The following is a 25,843-nucleotide window of genomic DNA, read 5'->3' as shown; positions in this document are numbered from 1 at the left end:
GATTAGATAGATAGATGATAGATAGATAGAGGCAGAGACTGAGACAGAGACAGAGACACAGACAGACAAACATTAATTAATGAATACAAATAGATGCTTGGGTATATTTCAACATCTAGAGAAAACAAATTAATTCAATTTAGCAGACCATATCTAAAGTAGAGGTTAAGCAGAAGTCTGGTTAAGTGAGCTTTGTCTTCTTTTGAAAGCAATTGCCTCACTTCTAAACTTGAATGGAAAACTTTTCACTAACCACTAAACATACGGACGGATGGACTCAGGACCTCCAAGAAGGTGATACATTGTAGCTGTCAAGTGCTACCATCCTTCCCTCTGTATCTTTCAAAGATTTGTCTGTGTAAGAAATGAATAGAGTATGGTGAGGATCACCATCCATTGCAAGAAGACAGCTGAAGACCTCCAAAGCTGCGAAAAAGGTTTGAGGATGCCAAGGGATACCATAGAGTAACCAGAAAAGTCCTGAAAAGTCTTCAAGAAAACCTCCAAGCTCAGACACCACCAAGGATCCCTCCCTCCCTCATATGGAATGTGATTGGAGTGTCTCTTGCGGTAACAGAGGTGGTAGAGGGGAATGCCAAAATGCCTGGAGTGAGGACAGAAGCATATGAAAATACAGAGTGCTGATAGCACTCTCCAAATATTGGCAGGGGAACTGGAGGACTGGTAGTATGTCCTGACAGAATACATGTGATATAAACATGGAGTGTATTGGCACCAGATTTGGAATGCTGAGAGAGTCATATAGGAACACAGAACACGCCCTTACAGATACCCCAGGCCACCCCAACGATGCCCTTGAAGTGATGTCCCAGTGTCTGGAGGCCGTGCGGGCCTGGATGGGGAGAAACAGGCTCCGACTCAACCCCTCCAAGACCGAGTGGCTGTGGCTTCCAGCGTCCCGATATAGCCAGCTGACGCCATCACTGGCTATTGGGGGCAAATCACTCGCCCCCATGGAGAGGGCTCACAACTTGGGCGTCCTCGTGGACGCACGGCTGTCTTTAGAAGATCATTTGACGGCCGTGTCCAGGGGGGCTTTTTATCAGGTTCGCCTGATACGCCAGCTGCGCCCCTTTCTAGATCGGGACTCTCTACGCACAGTCACTCAGGCACTAGTCATTTCCCGCCTGGACTACTGCAACGCTCTCTACATGGGGCTCCCTCTGGGGTGCACCCGGAGGCTCCAGCTGGTCCAGAACGCGGCCGCGCGGGGGATTATGGGGGCGACGAGGCGCTCCCATGTGACACCTCTCCTGCGCGAGCTGCACTGGCTCCCAGTGGTCTTCCGGGTGCGCTTCAAGGTGTTGGTGACCACCTTTAAAGCGCTCCATGGCTTAGGGCCGGGGTATTTACGAGACCACCTTCTGCCACCAATAGCCTCCCACCGGCCAGTACGCTCGCACAGAGTGGGCCTCCTCAGGGTGCCGTCCGCCAGACAATGTCGGCTGGCGACCCCCAGGGGGAGAGCCTTCTCTGTGACGGCGCCCACCCTCTGGAACAACCTTCCCCCAGAGTTACGTATAATAACAGACCTCCGGATTTTTCGTCGGGCCCTGAAAACCTATTTATTTCAACAAGCTGGGCTGGCCTGAGTTAAATTTTAAATTGATTTTAAATTGGGTTATCTTAATTTCGGCCAAAATATTTAATTATTTTAATACTGTTCTTAAATTTTGTATGCTTTGTTTTTATCTTGGCTGTGCACCGCCCTGAGTCCTATTGGAGAAGGGCGGTATAGAAATTTAATAAATAAGTAAATAAATAAATAAATAAATGTAGTTAGCTGAGCAGGTCACTGCTAGAAGAAAAAAAAATATGTATGTACTTTACTTTACTCTGTACTTTAGTTTTATTTATTACTCAAATCTGATAAAAACAATTTAAAATGGAATTGGATAAAATAGGATTTAAAATGAAATTGGAATAAAATAGGATTTAAAATGAAATTGGAATATTTTGCTGTAGTTGCCCAATTGAAGGCAAAAGGAGAAAGGGACGGCAGAGGATGCGATGGTGAACTAATGCCATCGACCCAATGAACATGAATTCGGACAAACTCCGGGAGACATGGGAGGACAGGGGAGCCTGGCATGCTATGGTCCATGGGTCTCAAAGAGTCGGACACGACTTGGTGACTGAGCAACAATGACATAGTTGCCTCATTCCAATGGATTCCTTATTATGGTGTCACTGTAGTTGGTGTTTCTTCTCAAACATGCCTCTTGGCCAACTCTCAACAGAGATGACTATAAGAAGCCACAAGTCGTTTGGTTTCCTTTGAAACCCATTTCAAAGGTTTCCTCTCCCCTTTCCGTAAAATTTCATGACAGAGTTTAAAGCAAAAGGCACACTGCAATTTCAGCCCTGGATGCTTTCCTTGAAGCTTGTCTTCTTTGTTGGAGCAGGTGCAACATTCAGCCAGAGTAATGCAAAGTAGATCTAAAGCCCATCTTAAGAACATATCCCATTTTGAAGAATCTTTTAATCCTATTAAGTTACTCTTAATCATATTAGCAGTTTTCATTTTTTAATGCTGCATTAGCTCAGCATTAACCTCCTATCAGTCTGGTGTTCACCAAAGCGGTTAATTTCCCTTGCTGTTTAGATACACGGCGAGATTCTGCTTAGAAAATGGTTCCCTTCCATCTTATGCAGACACCCTGGCTGAGATGATTTCAAAAAATAATCTTGCCTCTCAGGAGGACTTAATCCAGGTTAATTTAAATTTTAACCTCATTTGTGTTCTTGGACGATTTGTCATTAAAGCAGAATTGATACCAATGGAAGCACCTTATTTTTTTTTTTTTTAATGCATGGAGAAACAGAATAGAGGCAACCCAATCTACAAGATTGCAATGCACCACTATGCAACTCATGTTTCAAAGAAATTCTGCTGGAAATAATGGATGATTTACAACCCTGTGAATAAGCCTCCCAGTTCCAGAAATACCCACCCAGTAAGCCACATGATGTCATTGCACAAAGGATATCTGCGCAATGATGAAGCCTCAATCTCTCAGCTCCACTTCCCATGAAGTATTTTCCACCCCATCTCTGGTTCTCTTTTTCTGTTAGGCATGGTTTTTTTGCAAAGTTGAAGAGGATAAAAGCAGAGGGAGCCAAGATTTTGGAATAGAGGAAACGTTGGAATGATGTAAAATGTTCTTGTGTTATATAAAATGTATTTATTTAGTTTTTCCTTGCTCTTCAGCCAATATTTTGATGCTAGAGCCCTAAAAATGTAGAATCAATAGAAAAAGACAGTAATTTTCTCATTGTAAGTTTTCTTTTTATTACCTAATTAATGATGTTAATTTAATGGCTGTTGATCTTGTATATTTTATGTTGCATTTGTTATTATTTTAATAGATGAGCCACCGAGAGAGTCAGGTGGACTCTAAATCTAACTAACTAACTAACTAACTAACTAACTAACTAACTAACTAACTAACTAACTAACTAAAATAGTTCAAGAATTCAAGAGCAAATCTCATCATTGGCTTTTCCTGGCCAACACCTACTCTCTGTTTTTTCTCACAAGATTGAGCTCTGCTCCTGCTAACTGCTAAGGCATTTGGAAGACAAACTTGGATGGATTTTCAAGAAACTCAAACTCTTTTAACATTGTGAATCCTTCTAATTATTCTAATATGCATTGCAAGTTCAATGAGTATGATTATAAGATATACCACACTTTTTGGAATATAAGACACACTCTCCGCCTAAAAGTGGGTGAAAATTGTGGTGCGTCTTATACACCAAATATTGCCAAAGCCCCGCCCACCCGCCGGTCCCCACCCTTCAGCTGTTTTCGGCCTCCGCACACCCCATTTTTGGCCTCCCTGTGTCGTATTTTTGGCCGGTTCCAGGTGGCGGGGTTTGGCAGTGGCAAATGGGCCATGCTGAATGGGCTGCGGCAGTGGTGAATGGGTGGTGGTGAATGGGCTGCAGCGGCGGCAAACGGACAGCAGCGAACAGGTGGAGGCAAACGGGCCACGGCAAACGGGCCGTGGCGAATGGGCCATGTTAGCGCCAAATGGGCCACGGTGAACGAGCCAGATGAATACCGGATGGATGCTGGAAGGCGAAAGCAGATTTTTTGGGGGGGTTTTCCTGCCCCCAAAGACTATAAGATGGTGCATCTTATAGTCTGGAGCATCTTATACACTGAAAAATATGGTAACATTCAACCAAGCTTTTTAAAATGGTGGTGTTATATCTTAGGAAATAAAGCAATAAACTGATCAAATACAGACCAGGAATAAGTGTTAGCTGAAGAAAAAGAAACCCAAAGGAATAGATTGCAAAAATGTCCAACATAATCCTAAAGAAACTCAGAATACCAAATGTATTTATGACACTGTGTGCTACCAGTTATACAGAAGGAACCCTAGAGTTTTCAGAGAAGGGTAGAAAGTTACAAAGCACTGGAAAAAGCGACGTATCTTGCTGTTGCATTGCCAGAAATGCTAATGCAAATACCCTGTGGATAGTTGTTTGTACTCAGAAATGCAGACATTACAAGTTACTGGGTTAGGTTTTTATGAAGCAGGCCTCTGTATAAAGAGAGGGGCATAGTTTTGAGCTCTGTGAGAAATATGCGGTGGGAATAAAGTCCTTTCAACTTTCTTCTTCTACTGAGATGTTTTCCTGATCTGATATGCCAAAACCACCCCTTTTTGCAGGACTTCTGGTGAAATTGGAAGGGTTCTTGAAACACACTGTGGATAAACCTCTAGTACTCATGGAAGCTCTGTTGCAATGTCCGCTGAGAAAGTCCCTCTCATCTTTCCTCTCTTGTGTAAGAAGAGAGAGATGACAGGGACTCCAAAGTAGAGTGAGGTGAAGCAACATGATTCCTTTGCTTTACTCTTAGGGGCAGAAGGACTGCACTGCTTTGCCAAGTAGCTTCAAGGGGAAACTTCGTTTCGAATGTTTGTTAAAACAAAGCATCTTTATCCATTTTACAGCCCCAATATATAGTATATATTGCTTCCCATTGCAGGAGATTGGGAAAAATTGGGGACATTAAAAATAGCTTTGATAACAGAGGACCTGGTCAATACATGTCAAATATATTCACAAATTTACTAGATTTTTATCCCACCTTTACTACCATGTAAGTAACTTAAGACATCTTTCCTCCTCCTATTTTCCCCACTACAACAACCCCACTACAACAATCCTGTGAGGCAGCGGTGGGTTTCACATTATGTTACTACCGGTTTGCTGCGCACGTGTGCCTGGTTTGCGCACACGCCTGCCTTCCACACATGCGCCTGGCCTTCTGCACATGTGCTTTCCTTGTGCGCCTCCCACGCATGTGCCCGGCCTCAAAAATGTGCCTAAATAGGATGGCATAGAGCCAGGATGGGTGGGCGGGTGGATAGGCCCACCTGCGATTTCCTCTACCGGTTTGGGTAAACCGGTCCAAACCGGCTGAATACCACCTCCGCTGTGAGGTGAATTGAACTGAGAGAAAGTGGCTGGACCAAAGCCATCCAAGCCAGCTTTCATACCTAAGGCAGGACTAGAACTCACAGTCTCCTGGTTTCTAGGCCAACACCTTAACCACTACACCAAACTGGCTCTAATCTTCATCAAACTGATTTGAAGCTCTTAGATCCAAATATGCTTAGTATCCTTCTAGAGTGGTAGCATTAAAACTTTAGAATCCACTTTGAAACAGATACGCTTCTTAATGTCTTTGAAATTATTTAATTCCAATGCCCATCTACCAGAAATGAGCTGTTCCCCAAACCATTATTAAAATCAATGGATCTCCCCATCTAACTTACGGATCTAATTTATTGCATTCATTAATTTCTCCAAATCCCCTTTTAAGATTAATCAGATACATTCTTTTCCCCATCCACCTTCAAAGTCAATTGATTTTTCCCACTCTATTTCATCTCTAAAATGATTTTTTCCACCCCCTTGTATATTAATTTTATGTTAACGGGCCAGTGGAATGTGCAGTTAGTCTAGAAATCTGTTCTAACAACAGAAACCAGAATTCTGCTGATGGACATTTCAAGTAAATGAAAGTTAGAGATCAGGAAAGAAGATTTTGAAAGTTGTAGCAGGACTGAATAGCAACGGAGGGCAGTGGGGAAAAAAACCATAGTGAAAGATAAACCTCCTCCTTTTTTTACAACCCTGTAATCCAGAGGTTAAATCCATCAGGTTCTGACAGGTTCTGGAGAACCGGTAGCAGAAATTTTGAGTAGTTCGGAGAACCAGCAAAATGCCACCTCTGGCTGGCCCCAGAGTGGGGTGGGAATGGAGATTTTGCAGTATCCTTCCCCTGCCACGCCCACCAAGCCACACCCACCAAGCCACACGATGCCCACCAAGCCACGGCCACAGAACCGGTAGTAAAAAAAAATTGAATTTCACCACTGCTGTAATCCCTTAATTTGGGGTAGAGTCCAGGTGACCAGATGGAGCTGAGCATTTACAACCAACAACTTGAAAAACCAGGCTCTATAGATGCTAAATTTAAGGCCTTATTTATCTTTTCAGGATCTGGATCAAACCAGTTTGTATCTGCACTGGAAAAAGACCCTGATTTTGAGAAAGATTGAAGGCAAAAGGACAAGGGGATGGCAGAGTATAAAATAGTTAGATAGCATTATTGATGCAACAAACATGAAGTTGGATAAAATCCAAGAGGACGGGTGTCCTGGCATCAGTGGTGGTAGTCAGCCGGTTCAGACTGGTTCAGGAGAACCAGTAGTGGTGACCTGTGGGTGGGCTCGCCCACTCGCCCCGCGCTATGCCATCCTATTTAGTCACATTTTCTAAGCCGCGTGCAGGTGTGCAAGCTGCACACGTGACCAAAGCGCATGCACAGAAGGACATGTGCATCAGGGGTGGGTTCTAATTTTTTTTACTACTGGTTCTGTGGGTGTGGCTTGGAGGTCATGTGACTAGGTAGGCATGGCTAGCTGGTCAGAGTCATTTCTGGAAGGTCCTCGCACTTACGACCAGTCCTCGCACTTACGACCCAACTCATTTGTTTGCTTTTAACACTGATCAGCTGTAGGACGGCCCTTTGAAGCCCCGCGGCAAGAGTTTAAACAGTTTTTTTCCCTCTAGTCATCAGCTGGGACTCAGGAGGCAGCAATAGATTGGGGGTGGGACCAAATAAAAGGTAAGAATAATGTGGGGGGTGGGGGGGTGGGAGGGCGGGGGGGAGAACCGGTTCGGTGACGTCATATTGTCACCGCTACCGGCTCGGCCGAACCGGACCGAACCGGGAGGAACCCACCACTGGTGTGCATGCATGGAAGGCGCACGCTCACATTGTCAGCGCATGGAGAACTGGTGGTAAAATTATGTGAAAGCCACTTCTGCCTAACATGTTAAAGTCCATGGGGTCATGAAGAGACATGGCTTATCAACTGAATAACGAAGTTTGTACCAGACCTCAGGGCTGTAATAAATTAAAAAATACTGGTAAAATCTTTTAAATAACCATTTGATATGACTATGAGTGTGGAAAGCCACAAAGAATGGGAAATTTATGGTCGTGGCCTCCTGAGATATGGATGAATAAAAAAAGGTGGTGAACACTTTTCTAGAAGAATGTCCAATAAAATTTGCATTCCAGAAAAGGAGGAAAGGAAAGGCATTGGTGCCAATTTCCAGATATCTCTGGAATGAAACACATAAACCTATGCATATATTTTTTTTCTGGGACGCAAAAAAAACATGGCTGCAAGGCACGGGTGGGTTCTACTTACCTTTACTATCAGTTTGCAGTGGGGCCGCACGCGCGCCCTTCTGCGCAAGCACGCAGAATGACGTCAAATGATGAAATGTTTTGATGATGTTGGGGTCGGTGGGTGGAGCCTCCCGCCGGTTTTACTACCGGTTCTATAGAACCGGTGCGAACCGGGGGCAACCCACCACTGCGGCAAGGACATAGAAATCTTTAGGGGAACTTCGGGGAAAAGAAATTAGGGAATTGGAAGGTAAAACATATGAAAAACAGTTGAAGAATTGGGTATGCCTATTTTAATGAAAAGAGGGGCTAGGTGACATGATAGCAGTGTTCCAATATCTAAGGGTTTGCCACAAAAAAGATGGGGTCAGCCAATTATCCAAAGGCAGGACAAGAAGCAATGGGTGGAAACCTATCAAGGAGAGAAACAACTTAGAACTAAGGAGAAATTTCCTGACAATTAGAACAATTGATCAGTGGAACAACTTGCCTCTAGAAGTTATGGGTGCTCCAACAATGGAAGTTTTGACGAATAGATTGAACAACCATTTGTCTGAAATAGTATAGGGCCGTGATGGCGAACCTATGGCACACGTGCCACAGGTGGCACACGGAGCCATATTGGTGGGCATGCGAGTGTTGCCCTAGCTCAGCTCCAGCATGCATGCACGTGCCAGCCAGCTGATTTTCAGGCCTTCTGGGCCCACCGGAAGTTGGAAAATAGGCTGTTTCCGGCCTCCGGGGGCATGGGGAAGGCCGTTTTCGTCCTCCCCAGGCTCCAAGAAAGGCTCTGGGGAGGGCAAAAAATGGGCCTACCGAGCCCACTGGGCCATTACATGCCAAAAGTGGGGGGAGCGCAGCGGGGTCATGTGCGCGGTGATGGGGCGCATTGAATTATGGGTGTGGGCACACATGTGCGAGACCCCTCCGTGCTCCCCCCCGCTTTTGGCACGCGACAGCAAAAAGGTTAGCCATCACTGGTATAGGGTTTTCTGCTTGAGCAGAGGGTTGGACTAGAAGACCTCCAAGGTCCCTTCCAACTCTGTTATTCTATTAGTGTCAAAGGCCATGATGCAAAAAAGTATCAAATCTGTCCTGACGAACATTGTGTCTATTGACATTATGTGGATACTGTCTTGCTTTTTTTAAAAAAACCTTTCTCTTCCATTCAGATGTGCCAATCGGTTTTTAATCTTACTTTATTTTTAACTTAAAATGAAAGTTCACTGCAATATGAACTTTCATATTAATCAGTGGAACAACTTGCCTCCAGAAGTTGTAAATGCTCCAACACTGGAAGTTTTTAAGAAGAGATTGGACAACCATTTGTCTGAAGTGGTGTAGGGTTTCCTGCTTGAGCAGGGGGTTAGACTAGAAGACCTCCAAGGTCCCTTCCGACTCATGTTATTCTATATTCTATGTAAAATGAATTGGACATTCATTTGTCCAGGATGGTATAAGGATTCCTGCTTTGGACAGGGCTTTGGACTATGATTAACATAGAAACATATGATTATGTTTCTAGAAACATAGAAACATATGATTCTATGTTTCAGTGTGTTGGTTGAAACAGATCTATTTTCAAACTGTATGAGCAGAATTTTTCCTTGTTTTTTTTTTGTCACAGAGAAATTCTTACTGCCATTACAAATTTAGTGGTGACTCTTTCACAACTGCATTGATTTCTGTTGGAATTTAGCCTTATGGGGATCAACTGCTATTTGTCTTCCCGCACAGAAGTAAGGCAAGCTTTAGGACTAGCTGTTGTGAAAATCAGACACTCCAATGATGTGAATCCCTTTGGGCTTATGTACCATGCTGTGTATCAGATTTGTTGGAAATTTCTTGTTTGTAGCATCAGCAATAGCTATAAGAGTTGAGCCTTTAAACAGAAAAGGATATCAAACAGAGGGGGAAAAAAACTTAGGAGAAGATTTTCTTTTCTGCAGTCTCCTTTTTAGCACTGACTTTATAGGTCACTAAGTCTTAAGTATCAAGAGACACAAGTTTGACCTGTGGTTGAAAACCATCTGGACAACTTTAATTAATTAGCTGTAGTTGGTCTCACTAATCCTAAAACAAAAATCTGTTCTGTTTGCAAAGTAAACGATTCTGGTCACTGATTCCTACTCTTCCCTCTCTGAGAAATACATTTACCTTGGAGGTATGCCAGCTTAATGTTCTCCAGATATTTTAGACCAACTCACATCTGATCAATGAGCCAACATGGTCATTGACAAGGGTTCATAGGAGTTGCAGTCCAAAAGAACGTCAGAGTGTGATGCCATTGTGAGAGTCCTAACTTATTTCTGTTTAATAAGAGGGTTGAAAGCTAATTCTAGCCTCTTAAAATGGGAAGAATCTAGAAATTCTGTTTTGAATGTTCTGCCAAATAAACCAAAAAGGCAGCATCTGAACATTAGTTTACCACTTTAGTGACAGGAGAAGCTAAGTGGGAATTGCCAAGAAGTGTCTAAACATAGCATTATTTCATGCGGCGCAGGAATTCTCAACAATTGTTCGTTTTTATGAAGTCTAAACGTGATTGCTGTACGGTTCTTATGCTTATTTACATTTCTTTGCTAACTTGCTAGTCTTTTCTTTTGAAGGGAATGAAGAAAGGGGTCTATTTTTGCCTCTACTGCGTTTAAGCTGGCATCTCAGGCATTTTAACCTGACCTATCTAGCAGATTGTTCCAGACACAGTATGACTTAGTTCACAACAGAGTTACATAAATGATAAAATTGACATGCCTCGTACTAGTAGAGAACTCTAGAATCCCTTTGCATCAGGTTGCTTCCGGGCAAAAATGCCAGAAGATTTTTGGATTTTTAATAGCTGTGGTGTGTAGACTGATCACATCTATGTAATGCATGAGATAATCTAAGCTAGATTCGATGATGTCCACAGGAAGAGAAAATATTTATTTATTTTATTAAATTTCTATGCTGCCCATCTCACTGATATAGTGCAATTACAACAGTGTGATGGATATATTGCTCCTTCGTATCACACTCGTGTTGGAGGCACCAAGGTGCTTCTGGGTTGAAAGAATTAGCTAGTGACATCATCACTCAGCAGGAGCTGGAGCAAAGGATGGGAGCTCACCCCACCCTACAGCAGCACTCAAGTATTGAACATGAGCTTGCTGCTTTCAAGCCAGCATCCTAACTGTGCCACTGTGTTCCTCTCCTGCTCCTTTATACATTGAGATATTGAGGACATGTATACTGCATGAGTCAAAAAGAGGGCTATGAAATTATCTACAGACTTAAGCTTTTAAATGATAAGTGATAAAGCTTTTATGTACAATGAGAGCTTATGCACCAAAGACAAATTCCTTATGTGTCCAATCACACTTTGCCAATAAAGAATTCTATTCTATTCTATTCTATTTATTCTATTCTATTCTATTCTATTCTATTCTATTCTATTCTATTCTATTCTATTCTATTCTATTCTATTCTATTCTACTCTACTCTACTCTACTCTACTCTACTCTACTCTACTCTACTCTACTCTACTCTACTCTAGTCATCAATGTACTGAATATACACAAGGAGTGAAGCTTTGTTGCAAGTGCCATCCTAACTTTCTTGATGCCCATTCTGGTACTGCTAGATAGACTGAAGAGTTTTGATTGAGATGGAGGCCAAAGGGTGGGTTTTTAATTGTATTATAACATCAAGTTTATTTTCTTCACTGAGACACCTAAATTGCAGCAGTCTAAAAAGGCAATTATTAAATTAATGTCACTATGAAATGCTTTCAAAATTGACCAGCACAAAGAAATAATCATTGTGATGCAATTAATCCAATTTATAAATGATGGGAAAATCTCTACAGTTCAGAATTATTAATACAAAGCTATAAAGTAATTATTACACCAAGAACTGTAAAAGAACTCTAGAAGAACCATATAAAAAACTAGAAAGGAGGTTATAATTAAAAGTACATCTACAACCATTCGTTTAATAATCAGTTACAACAACACTTTAAAAATTGACTTACAATCAGTCCTTGCACTTACAATTATCATAGCATTGCCATGGTCATACAATCAAAATTTTGTCACTTGGCAACCAGGCAATGGTGGGATTCAAATAATTTAACAACCGGTTCTCTGCCCTAATGATTTCTTCCAACAACCAGTTTTCCAAATTGCTCAGAAAGTTAACAACCGGTTCTCCCGAAGTGGTGCGAACTGGCTGAATCCCACCACTGCAACCAAGGTACAATTATTTATTTATTTATTATTTTATTTTACCAAAAATTTATATGCCGCCCTTCTCCCTAAGGACTCAGGGCGGCAAACACAAGTTAAAAAACATACAATAATAAAAGGTTAAAAAGATTAAAACCCAGTTAAAACAACGACAATCAAAATAAGAAAAACCCAAGGATCAAGGTCAACCCATTTGTTGAGACAGCCAGGTCTTCAAGTCCCAATGGAAGAAGCAGAGATCAGGCGCCGTCCGAAGCTCAGTGGGTAACTCGATCCAGAGGACAGGAGTGCCCATGGAGAACACTCTACCCCTGGATGTCGCCAGCTGGCATTGTCTGGCTGACGGTATCCTGAGGAGGGCAGCCCTATGAAATCGAACAGGATGGTGGGAGGCGGGTAGGAGATGATCCTGCAAATACCCTGGACCTAAGCCATGTAGGGCTTTAAAGGTGAGTACCAGCACCTTCCAATTGTGATGGCTGCAGCACCTCAGGGTCATGGAATCACCTTTTGTGATCTTCCCAGCCAGCAAAATCAAGAAAGTCAAGCAAAGTCAATAATAATCACATGATTCATTTAACAACTCCAGTGATTCACTGAACAACCATGGCAAAAAAAAAAGGTTGCAAAATCAGGTGTAACTCACTTAATAACTGCCTTTCTTAGCAATGGAAATCTTGATTGCAGTTCTGATTGTAAGTCAAAGACTACAATAAGAGCCATTATTATTATTAATTATCAAATTTATTAGCTGTCTATCTTACCAATGGTAAGTATACTGTAGTTTTAAAAAGTCTGGATGAAGGATTACTTAACCTATTTTTTGGAATATAAGACGCACCAGACTATAAAACGCACCTACCTTTTTTTGTAAGGAAAACAAGAAAAAGTAATCTGCCTCTGCCTCCCAGCAATTTTGCCTCATTGCAGCAAACAGCCTGTTTTACTTTCATTTTCATTTTCAGCATAGCTTGATTAGCACAAGAAAAAAAACCCTGCTCCCAGCAATTTACTTCCTTGCAGCAAGCAGCAGAGGTCTGCACAAAACAGCTGAGAACAAAACAGCTGAGAGTTGGGAGGCCGATCCAATCAACTTGTGCTAATTAGGCTGAGCTGAAGCTGAAACAAGCTGTTTCTTCTTGCTGCAAGGAGGTAAACTGCTGGGAGGCAGAGGCCAAAGGGTGGGGGCCAGTTGGTGGGCGGGGCTACATTCGGTATATAAGACGCACCCAAATTTTCACCCCCTTTTAGGGGAAAAAAGGTGCATCTTATACTCTGAAAAATACAGTATTTTAGAAATAAAATATTTTTTATTTCATCTTATCAGGCTTTGAGGGCAAGTCTGTTATGATTGTTTCTCTGGACGAGCAACCATTTTTACTATGCTTTTCACAATCTGTGACTCCCAATCGAGTTAACTGTGTGATATAAACAAACAAATAAGAAAATAAGCAAGCACATGCTAGCAAATAAGAAAAACATAAAAGTACAACAGTCAGGATTATTAGACGACATAGCTGCAGAAAATGATCAATTGATATGAATTGATCAAAATATTAGCCCGTACCTAACAGTTTCTTTCAAATGCATTTTACATGTACCAAAGAAACTATATGTGTTTCCAAGGGAGTACAAGCAAAAATTGTTAAAGTCTTTACAATCTTCCTGTTGTAATAGTACAACAGGAAGCGGTAGCTTAGCACTTTTGTTAGAATCACCAAGATGCTTGTGAGTGGAAAGGATTATTCAGTGACATCACCATTGCCTGGGTGGACATCCAGTTGGAGTCTTTTTTCATTGTCCCCGGCAAGAACTGGAGCAAAGGACGGGAACTCAACTATGGTAGCGCTCAGGTCTTGAATGCAAGCTTCCTAACCTCCACCCCAGTGTCCTAACCACTCAAGCCATCATGCTCCTCAACAGGAAGAGGTAAGATTAATGCACATGTCTCTGTAAAGCAAGAACTGAAGAAGGGCATATATGATAGATTCAATTTGCCTAGAACAGGGGTCAGCAACCCGCGGCTGCAGAACCGCATCTGGCTCTTCTATCCCTCTGCTACACCTCCCTCTTTTCTTCCCTCTGCTGGGGAGAGAAGCGGCCGGGGCTGATTTTCCGGTGCCTCATCTCTTGCTGGGTTATTTATTTTATTCAATTAATGGTAATTTTATCTATTAAGAAGAAAGAAAACTACCTAAACATCTTTCTGAAGGCACTAGAAGTTGAACCTAATTCAAAGAAGTTTTTGCCTCTGTTAGCTATTTAGGACTGCCCAAGGGACAACGTAACTCAGGAACGATTAAAAAAAAAATGCATGGATAAGTTTGTAGAACTGATTGTCAGGTTTCGATATCGTCTCAAATAAAATAAATGCAGGCTGAAGTGCTGACACTGATACGTATTCAGATGTAGCCGTGAATTCCTTTAAGAAATCTTTCTCTCAACATTTGGTCTTTGTGCCCTGGCAAAGTTTCCTTTCCATCCATCGAATAAAACATTTTCTCTGCATGGTGCCAAGGCAAAATGTCAGAGAAAGTATGTAATGAGGACTAGATAATGAAACACCTCCTGACACTATTTTGACACATAAAAAAGTATGCAAGTTTGATTGCCATCCTGTTCGAACCTGGGCACCGATGGGGTAAATTTGTTCTGAAATATAGTGTGGGACTCGTTAGCATTTAAAATTGGGGATGAGGCAAAGGTGTATTCTGAATAGCTGTTAACATTTGCAGTCATAGAATATAAAATGCTGATTGTGTTTAAGAATCCGTCTCCAGATCGACAGGCTCCTCATTTGATCGGCTGTTTTACACTTTCCTGAACAATTCAGCAGCTTTATTAAAGGCATTAGGGATGACAACAAAATTAACAAGCAGCAGGCAAGTTAAGTAATTACAGAGACTCTTAAATTTGCCATTTTCTGGATTAGACTCTAATATTGGGGGGGAAAGCTCATAACCCAGGCTCTCTGCTGCTTCGGTGCTAATTAATGAGGTTATTCAATGCTTTGGATTTGATTCAGAAGAGATGGCTTGTATATCAGACCTCTCTGGGACTCATTAAAGCAACTGTGTCTGTTTCCAAGATTGCAACAGAGTGCAACAGAAACAGCAGCTGTACAATGTTAGAAAGTGACAGAGACAATGTTAGGAAGTGACACTAGAATTTGACAGATGTTGGATTCACATGGTCCCAGGTTCTGAAATGCCTGTTCCAATGATTAAAAATTAAATCCAAAATACTGGAGGGCTATAACTACAAGGGCTAAGGCACTGCCTCTGAACTACAAGCCATTATAAGAGTGGCAGAAATCTAAACACTGGGAGGGAGAAGATGAAAAAAAGAGGGTTTCCCAAACTTGTGTTTAATCTTTCCTATAAATAATTCTTCTTGGTTTCCTTCCAATCCAGTCCCACAGAATGGAATTCGTGGACTTCAGAGAAGCAAGTTTGTCATTTATTAGATTTTACCCGTAGGCTACTTTATATCATTCCTGTCTTACATTTCTTAAGGCTGGACTATTTGGTCCCAGATATCCTCTGAAAAGGAATTTGCACAGAAGAGAAAGGAAACAGGCAGGGGTGAAATGCTCCCAGTTAAGTCTGGTTTGCCTGAATCGGTAGTAAAAAAAATGCTTTAAAAAAAAAAAAGATTTTACCGCCCATAAGGAGGTGGTTACATGCACAACGATACTTTTATTCTATCTGGTTTCTAATTATATTTCTTCCGTAGCTACCCTATGCCAATGATATTATTTATTCCAAACTTTATAAAATTCAGTGTCTTCTTTTTCCTTTAATTCTTTTGTTAACCTATCCATTTCCGCACATTGTGTTATCTTATCTATTGTATCTTCTTCCGATGGGATTTTTTCCGATTTCCAATTGCTAGCATATAAAATCTTTAGAGAGAAACTCAGAAAGTGAAGGTAATATATAGAACAAAAAAAAAAAAGAAGCCTTAGAGAGCAGAAGAGAGGAGAGGGTAAAGAGGTAAAAAGGAATCAGTGAGTTAAGATTTATGGGAATATGTATAATTGTGTAACTGGATACATCACTACGAAACAGACGCTTCAAATGATTGAATATATATAATTGTTTTATTGTATAATGTACTTTTTTTTTGGCTGTGTTTTGTTATATATGTTTTGTGTGTGTTTTATTTATTTGTTAATAAAGTTTATAATTTTTTTTTAAAAAAAAAGTAAAAAAAAGAGTTCCAACCATTGTACAGCACAGCTGATTGTCACAGCTGATCGTTGGAACCTTTTTTTTTTTTTACTTTTTAAAGCATTTTTTTACTACCGGTTGTTGTGGCCCACCAGCGGCCTGCGCGGATCGTGGCTGATCCCGATGACGAGGAGGCTGGTGTGGTGTCGCGCCAGCAGCCTGCGCAGCCGGTGCTCGCGTCGGACAGCGAGGAGGCTGAAGAGGATGTGATGCCAGAGGCAGAGACTCAGCCAGGGCCTTCAGAACCTCCAGAGGCTCCTTCAAGTGGAGAGAGCGAAGTGGAAGAGCCTCTCCTCAATGCTCGAGCACTCAGGGCTGCCAAAAGGCAGGAGTGGCTACTCAGGAGGAAGGAGAAGTCTCCTTGAGAGTAAGGTTTGAGGATAATTGGCCACTCCCTTAGCCTATTTAAGTCGCATGCCGTTAGTAAGTTTCTTGCTGGAAACAACTTGTAATTATCATCAGAGCATTTTTGGAAAAGTCTTATCTTGTTTTCTGGGCTGGTTGCCAACCTTTGCCAGACTTTGGTTTATTCTTGCTACTTAATAAATTTGATAAGGACTGTTGGTGTGTGTCTATATCCTCGGGAATCCGGAGCTGGGACAGAACACTGGTTTGGGTGAATGGGTAGTAAAAAAATGCTTACAAAAAGTAAAAAAAAAGGTTCCAGTGATCAGCTGTGACAATCAGCTGTGCTGTGGGATCATTGGAACCTCTTTTTAAAAAAACTTTTTAAAAGTATTTTTTACTATTTGCCCGAACCGGTAGTCACAGCTGATCCTCGGAACTTTTTAAAAACTTTTTTTAGTTAATTTTTTTTATTTTTTATTTTTTTTAAATATACTTTATTAGTTTTATGATTAAAAACATCAAATCTCTACTAAAATCAGAAGTGCAGTGTTTGTACATATTTACAAGATATACATCAGGTATACTTCACACTTAAATTGCAAGAAATAAGCATAATAATAAGCATACCCTGATATCATGATTTTATCCTATTATTTAACCATTCGTACCACTTTCCCCATACTACATGGTGTTTTGATTTCTCATCGTTATTTAGCTTGTTCGTTAGTTTTGACATTTCTGCGCACTCTAAAATTTTATTTATTAAAATTTCCTCTGGTGGTATGGTTTTATCTTTCCAAAATTTCGCATAAACTAATCTAGCCGCTGTTGTAATATGAATTATAAGTTGGATTTTATCTTTAGTAAGCCCATTACTAATTATTCCCAAAAGAAATATTTCAGGGGATAAGTCTAATTCCTCTTCAATTATTTCCTGTAACCAAATTCGAACTCTAGACCAAAACCTTTTTGTCATTGAACAGGTCCACCACATATGATAGAAGGTTCCAACCTTTACTTTAAAAAAGTAAAAAAAAAAAATTGGCCACACCCATCCAGTCACATGACCCCCCCACCAAGCCACGCCCACCAAGCCACACCCACAGAACCGGTAGGGAAATTTTTTGAATTTCACCACTGGAAACAGGGAATCTTTTCCTATGATACTGGCCAGTTTGTCAACCATTACAATGTAAATAAGTAAGTAAGTAAGTAAACAAGCCATTGTAATCACAGGCCATAATATAGGAATGTCATAACACAGAATAAAATAACAACAAAATAGTAACATTATAAAATAAAGCAATGGAGTAAGTATTAGATATGAAAAGGTTACAACAGAATAAAGCCAAAGCTGCAGCTAAGAACTTAAGTATTTCTCCTTAAGTTTAAATGAGAGCAGAGGAAAAGTAACAACTTGGTGGCTGAAAGTGGAAACACATCTCCACATTATTATCAGATGAGTATCAATGATGACAATTCTCTGCTACTCGGTTTCAGAATAGGAAAGACACCTCCTCCACTACATGGGATGACTACTAAGGATAAACTGCTATCTGTTGGAAGACATCTGTCGACCCTGAAGCTGACCTGACCGAAGCCATTTTGAACCACTTCAGTTTTGCCACCCTGGAGCTGAGGGATAGGGAGGGCGGGATTTGAAATAGAGGGGATTCTGTAGCCAAAACAAAATATCTTCTCTTAGGAACCAAAGACATTCTCACACCTGGTCGAAGGAAGCGGAGTGATGCTACCCGGCTACCAGTCCGCACCGTGATTGGACCATGTGACTGATTGTTTTGAGAAAGTAGAAAAACTTTTAATTAGGTGAAAACTGCAGGAGACTTCAGAGTCAGTTTTAACTAGATCTGTGCCAATATGATATTTCCAATAAAGCTATTCTTTCGGGAATCTACCTGCCTCAAGAGTTTTGCTTGCTATGAATCTATTTCTTGGAACCCTGACATTATCTAGGAGAGTGGTAGGTAAATTTGGCTCTTTCACACCCTGTGGACTTCAACTCCCAGAATTCCTAAGACAGCTTGGCTTAGGAATTCTGGGAGTTGAAGTCCACAGGGTGTGAAAGAGCCAAGTTTGCCTACCACTGATCTAGGCTAAAGGAATCCTAAATTTTGCCTGGTAATCTGATCCTGGTGGTGCCTCTGACAAATGTACCCTGAACCCCTTAGGCTGGAAGGAACTCTGTGCCTGCCTACATTCTAGAGATGAGTTTGTATGCCTTCAAGTCAGTGTTGACTCCTGATGACTGCCTCAAGTAGTACCTGCAGTTTTCGTGGCTAGATTTCAGAAGTGGTGCTCGCTTCCTAGTGATGAGAAGCACCGAGTTGGCTTCAGGCTTAAAGAAGGACTAGAATTCACAGTCTTCTGGTTTCTAGCCTGATGCCTTAATCACTACCCCAAAACGGTTCTCATGTTCTACTCATAGTGAACACAAAATACAAGCTGGGCAGATACGACCTCATAGACGACCCTCACTCTGTCAAGGACCTTGGAGTACTCATCTCTAATGATCTAAGTGCCAGAGCCCACTGTAACAACATTGCCAAAAAGGCATTAAGAGTTGTTAACCTAATCTTGCGTAGCTTCTTCTCTGGTAATATTGTACTGCTAACTAGAGCATACAAAACATTTGCTAGACCAATTCTTGAATACAGCTCATCTGTCTGGAACCCGCACTGCATATCAGACATTAATACAATTGAGCAAGTCCAGAGATATTTCATGAGAAGAGTCCTCCATTCCTCTGCTCGCAACAAAATACCTTATGCCACCAGGCTTGAAATTTTGGGCTTAGACAACTTAGAACTATGCCACCTTCGGTCTGACCTAAGCGTAGTACACAAAATTATCTGCTACAACATCCTATCTATCAATGATTATTTCAGCTTCAACCACAACAATACACAACAGATACAAACTTAAGGTAAACCGCTCCAAACTTGATTGCAGAAAATGCCTGGTCAATGCCTGGAATGCACTACCTGACTCTGTGGTTTCTTTCCCAAACCCCCAAAACTTTAACCTTAAGACTGTCTACTGTTGACCTCACCCCATTCCTAAGAGGTCTGTAAGGGGGGGGGTGCATAAGCGCACCAACGTGCCTACCATCCCTGTCCTAATGTCCCCATTTATTCGTATTCATAACCAGGTTTATACTTATATCTGTTATCTTATACACGCTTCACAAAATAAAAAAAAAACAAACTCTTTTGAGTAATGAAGCTAGAATATAGTGTTGTAGAAATATGTTATCTAAGAGGACTGTCATTGTCTTCCCACACTGTGTGTCTGGCGTTTCCAGTTAATCGAAAATCAATTCTTCCATGGACATGCTTTTGCTGTGAATTTCTTGAAAACAGGCAGGAGCTGGCTTGTAATTCCCCTGTAGGGTTAGGATGTAGCTGAAACGGTTCTATATTAAGCAACCAGAAAGAAAACAATCACCTACCCAGATGTTCGATGGAATAGTACCGTTGTTTACTGTCCACCCGCACTGTCTCGGCATAGGGGCTGCCTACCCCATAGCCAATGATGTAGCCACGTACAATGATGTTTGGATTCAATGGTGGGGTCCAGCTCATGACAATGCTGGTTGACAAAGGCCTGACGTGAAGAGAGCTTGGCTGATCAGGCACCTGTGATTCTGGAAGTCAAAAGAAAGACGGGATTGTTACCATTGACATAAAGGCATCTGAACAACAGGAAGATTTCTCAAGGAGAGAAGCAACCTGGAATTAAGGAGGAACTTCCTAACAGTGAGGACTATTAACCAATGGAGCAGCTTGCCTTCAGAAGTTGTGGATGCTCCATCACTGGAGGTTTTTAAGAAAAGACTGGACAGTCACTTGTCTGAGATGGTATAGGGTCTCCTGCTTGAGCAGGGGGTTGGACTAGAAGACCTCCAAAGTCCCTTCCAACTCTGTTATTCTATTATTGTCAAAGGCCATGATGCAAAAAAGAAGTATCAAGTGTGTTCTGATGAACATTGTGTCTATTGACATTATATTGGTTAGATAAAACACTTGCCAAAAAATCTCTGTAGATGAAGTGCCAAATTGTTTTAATTGCTAAAACTACTGATTTTATTGTAGAGCATTAAAAACTCCATAGTAGGGCATGAAATCAAAGTTCTGGTCCTTTTTTAATTATATGTCATATGCACAATATACATTAAAGAGTTCCTGGGCTTTGATTATATGGATACTGTCTTGATTTTTTTTTAATCTTTCTCTTCCATTCAGATGTGCCAGTTGTCTCTGAACCTTACTTTTTAAAGTTAAAATGCAATATATAAAATTCCGATTGATTGATTTCAATATTAGGTAAAAATGTGTCTGATTTTTTTGTGGGGAGGGCACTTAACATGCAAATTACTTCAGTACTGTACTTAGCTTCTGAATAATCCTACCTAGCTGAATATTTTTTTCCAGTTATAATACCTCACAGGACAAAACATAACATTTGCTGAATGCAGTCTTCCTCGTATTACCATTTATTCCCCCTAAATGGAAAAATTGAAATATAATGAAACCACAATTATTATTTAAGGAGAGGGGGGAAGAGAGCGATGACAATAATGTGGGGTTAAGAAGAAATCAATAAATGTAAGAGAGAAAACAGGGAAAGGATCTACAAACACATTTTTAACAGTGCATAACTACTATATAGTCAAACAGAAACATAACAATTCCAGTCAGTTAGCCATAAGCAAAGTGCTTGTAAAATTTCCTTTATGCTTCAATGTTTACTCAGGTCAACCTCCTAATTGTTTAACCTCCTATAGTTCACTCAAAACAGCTTTTTTTTTTTAAAAACTGAATATGCATTTACAAAGCATTTGAATGAATGTCATGCCATGAAAACAGATATTCCTGATGACCATCATTCGTAACAATGGGTGCTTTAAAATCTTGCAAAATTAAAGGAAATTCTTTGCTTGCCACTTTGCAAAGGTGCTGCTATATCACAAGCCACTTCAGAGCAGCCAGAGAGACTGGCTCATATCTTTACAACAGAAAGAGATAAGTTGTTAGCATTTCTTTACTGAATAGGTAGAACTGGGGAAGACAAATACAGATATGAAGGTAAATATACATGTCTCAGAATAATGTTGCAGGATCCCATCTGCGTTGATCACCAGGATCAAAGGTTTATTCTTCCATGTTTTTGGGTTCACATAGAACAGCCCAGTGCATATATTCTGGAAAGAGAGAAGTTCCCTGATGATGGGTTCCAGCACAAGCCTGAAAGCTTGGAAGAATAAACCTTTGATCCTGGTGACTGACCCAGATCGGATCCTGCAACAAATGGATATATAAAGAATTAGCTACATGAGATGTAGCAGCCTGGCTACTTCAAAAAAAAAGGGTTGGATTGATTCATGGAAGTTATGGAGATCAATGACGGTCAAGAATTGATGGCAGTGGGACTGCCTCTGAAGACCATCTGCTGGGAGACAAGTGGACTTCCTCGTGTAGTTGATTTTGTGTGAGATTAGACTGATGCATTAGATAGGCTAGGAGTCTGATCCATCAGGGTACTGCTTAGGTTCTTATATCTGCAGGGTATGGTCAAGAAGTAGCCGTGCATCTAAAAGACAGGTAGAACTTCAGCTGTATTATCATAGATGCCCTCTTGACTTGTGAGCCCCACTTGTATTAGTCACAAAGAAGTTAAATATAAAAGAACATGTGAGATGCTTGGTACTCTTTGAACTTGGATGTTTTCTTGCAGATGTCTGTGGAGATTCTGTCATCCAGCTCGTGATTGTCCCAAAGGTGCTTTTTTTTCAAGAGGCAACTGGACTTTCTGGTTTTTCTTTGAAGACGTTTCACTTCTCATCCAAGAAGCTTCTTCAACTCTGACTGGATGGTGGGGAATGGAAGGATTTATACTCCTTGCAGACAGCTGGACATTTGCATTCTTTTAGCAGGTTGTTAAGGTCACCTGGAGGTTTATCTGTGTCATCAGAGTCACCTGAGTGATGCAAATTGGTGTGGAGCCTTCTTGGAACTGTAGAAAGGACTGTGTTGTAGACTGGAGATAGATGATGTCATATCACTCCCCCTCTGTTGAGAGAGGGCTGTTCAATTTTGACATAGATGGCCTTTTTAACCCCTCTTTCAAACCAGTGATCCTCTATGTCCAAAATATGGACTTTGTTGTCTTCAAAGGAGTGGTCTTTGTCTTTTAAATGCAGATGGACTGCTGAATCTAGTCCTGATGTGTTTGTTCTCCTATGTTTTTACAGATGTTTCATTACCCAATTGGTAAGATCTTTAGTGCTAGAAGAGAGTGGGGTTTGCTCTCTGTTTATACCAGGGGTGAAATGCTCCTGGTTCGGACCGGATCGCCTGATCTGGTAGCGATGGCGGCGGGTGGTTCGGAGAACCGGTAGCAAAAATCCCTGCCCCCCCACCACCACCATGCCCAGCTGAGCTGCAGGATCATCAAAGGCTTTTTTTTTTTTTACTTCTAAAAGCATTTTTTCTACAACCTCTTCCGATGAAAAAATGCTTTTAAAAGTAAAAAAAAAGCCTCTGATGATTGCGCGGCTCAGCTGGGATAGTCAGAGGCTTTTCAGAGCATTTTTTTCTGCAACCTCTTGGCGGAAGAGGTGGTAAAAAAAATGCTTTGAAAAGTCTCTGATGATCCCAGCTGAGTTGCCTGATCAGCAGAGAGATATTTTTTAAAAAGCCTCTCTGACGATCCCAGCTGAGTTGCCTGAGCGGCAGAGGCTTTTCAAAGCATTAGAAAAAATGCTTTGAAAAGTTAAAAAAAAAAAGTTGGCCGCGCCCACCCAGTCACATTACCCCCCACCACCACCACCACCAAGCCATGCCCACAGAACTGGTAGTAACAAATTTTACATTTCACCCCTGGTTTGTACCCTGTGCAAATATTCTCTTTTTATCAGTGAAATATCAACACAAAATGTTTAAGCAGACTAAGACAAAAAGGCCTATGAAAGATTCCCACCATAAACACAGAAATTAAAAAAGCAATTTTAAAACAAATGACGAGACTAACATTGGTTAGTGTTGCTGAACTTGATTGCATTCTCTGTGCCTTTAATACATTTTATGAGATTTGTGATGAATTTTGGCAAAGTTTCCAATAAAAAGTTCAACCCACTCTCAAAGTTTGATTAGAATTGAAGAAGATTAGAATTAAGATATAGCAGCGTTAACAAAATTTTAATAAAGCACCATTTTCAGGTGAATTTATTTTTGAGCTATGCTTGGCTAAAAAAAATGCTTACATAATTAGAAATAGATTGGAATAGATCACACGTTAAAAGACAGGCTGTCCTGAGAAAGCAGGACTTATGTAATTTGTTTTTTTTACAATTGCATAAAAATATTTGAAATATTTGCTTGCTATTTATTTCTGTAATAATTATTAAATACCATTTTAAATCAGCTTTATAAAAGTTACTGTATTCACTTGGGTGTTGAGGCAAGATTCTTATAAATGTAACTATTTTTATAAATGTAAGAAGTAAGAATAACAAAGGGAGAGAGAGAGAGGAAAGGCTGATGAAAGAGAAAGTTTGGTGTTGAAAGTTGTTAACTATCACATAGTTCATTAATAATTATAACTGATGACTTAATGAAGAGCTAGGGAAAAAAATGATTCCAGAAATAGATCTTAAATATTAAACTGGTTTCAATATGTGATATGCTAATAATTTAAAAATAATAAAATTACATAGCCAGGCCATTCCAAAAACTGATTTTGAAACCTGCCTATACAGTATTATGCAAAGTGCTACATTCATCTTTCTGCCTAATTTATTTTGTAAATGTTTGCACAATTTTCTGGTCTTGAGAAGGACTTCTGAGAATTCATAGGCACAGTTAATCCATTTGTACACAGCCTATAACTAGGAGCATGGTCTGTAAAGCTGAAGACTGAATTTGCAAGAAGGTGAATTTTTCATGGAATCATCTTCTAAACCAGTATTTGTCAACCTTGGCAACTTTAAGACTTGTGTGGACTTCAATTCCCAGAATTTCTCAGCCAGCATGCTCTCTGTGGAATTCTGGGAGTTGAAGTCCACATTCCTTAAAGTGATTGAGGTTGAGAAACATTATTCTAAGCTTTCTCTACTCTATATCCCTAGTTTGGAGTGGCCAGTTAGAAGACAGGAAGAAAATTAGTGACATGACTGTTGGGATATACTTGGTTAAAGGAAAAGCAAAGAAGCAATCATAAAGAGTGGAAAGAAAACAACAAAAAAAAAATTGACCAAGGGGAACGTAGTATTTAAGCAACGAAAAAGTCAGAAGGCTTTCAAGAAGGGTTCAGGGATGAGATGAATTCAACTTCATGGGGGCATGAATTGGCTGGATCATTACAAATGAAAGCAGATATATGTCTCCCAGGATAATGTTGCAGGATCCAATCTGGGTCAGTCAGTGGGACCTGAGGTTTCGTCTTCCGAGTTTTTGGACTTGCGCTTCCTGAAGTTCCCTGAGGATGGGCTCCAGCATGAGTCCAAAAGCTTGGAAGATAAAATCTCTAGTCCTGGTGACTGACCCAGATTGGATCCTTGCTGGATAATGTCTGGGAGGAAACAGGAAAAAATTCCATGTCTACCTAGTAGAATTCTTGGTTTGTTTTTATCCAGGAAAACTCTTCTTAGGTTTTTAAGGAGATGTTTGCAGATAGCTAGATCAAAAAAAGTTAACACAAAAACCAGGGTGAAATTCAGCTGGTTCTATCCGGCTCAGGCGAACTGGTAGTGGTGGCTGCAGGAAGCTCCGCCCACCTGTGCGGACATCATGATGTCCCTTTTTGCGATGATTTTCGGCCTCTGCGCCTGCACAGAAGGCTTTGCGTATGGGCGGACGACAGTGTGTGCGAGTGAAGTGAGAATGCGTGTTGCATGCACATTTGCAAACTGGTAGGAAAGGTAAGTGAATTTCACCCCTGACAAAGATGTATTTTTTTTTCTCCCTGACAAATGATACATGTATATGGGGATAGGATTTTTTTTCTCTCTCCTGAATAAAGGAAGAACTGATGAAATATACTAGGATTTTCCTCCCTCAAAATGCAATAGAAAAATGCCACAGAGAATGCTTCCCCCCATCCATGGGACGAGAAGTCTTATTTTTCCTGCTCTCTTCCACAGAGTGAGTATAGCAGGAAAAAAAAATACTATAAAACTTCTGTTTTTCATTGTAAAAATATGATTGTTTCTTTAATTCAAACTGTGGGATGATATACAGTATCAACGAGCATCTTTGGCTAATTTTGCA

At 40.8% G+C, this 25,843-nt stretch overlaps 1 protein-coding gene across 1 annotated transcript in view; it reads right to left on the bottom strand.

Annotated features, from left to right (window-relative positions):
- Positions 1–25,843, bottom strand: part of DCC (DCC netrin 1 receptor) — a 1,302,851-nt gene that overhangs the window by 176,570 nt on the left and 1,100,438 nt on the right. The window contains exon 15 of the mRNA XM_034401555.3: positions 20,026–20,220. Coding sequence (XP_034257446.1) covers positions 20,026–20,220 — 195 coding nt within the window. The remainder of the gene's footprint in view (positions 1–20,025; positions 20,221–25,843) is intronic.

Source organism: Pantherophis guttatus, chromosome 2, assembly GCF_059756535.1.
Source record: "Pantherophis guttatus breed Tessera chromosome 2, ASM5975653v1, whole genome shotgun sequence".
NCBI classification, from domain to species: Eukaryota; Metazoa; Chordata; class Lepidosauria; order Squamata; family Colubridae; genus Pantherophis; species Pantherophis guttatus.
This window is presented reverse-complemented; position numbering and strand designations above follow the sequence as displayed.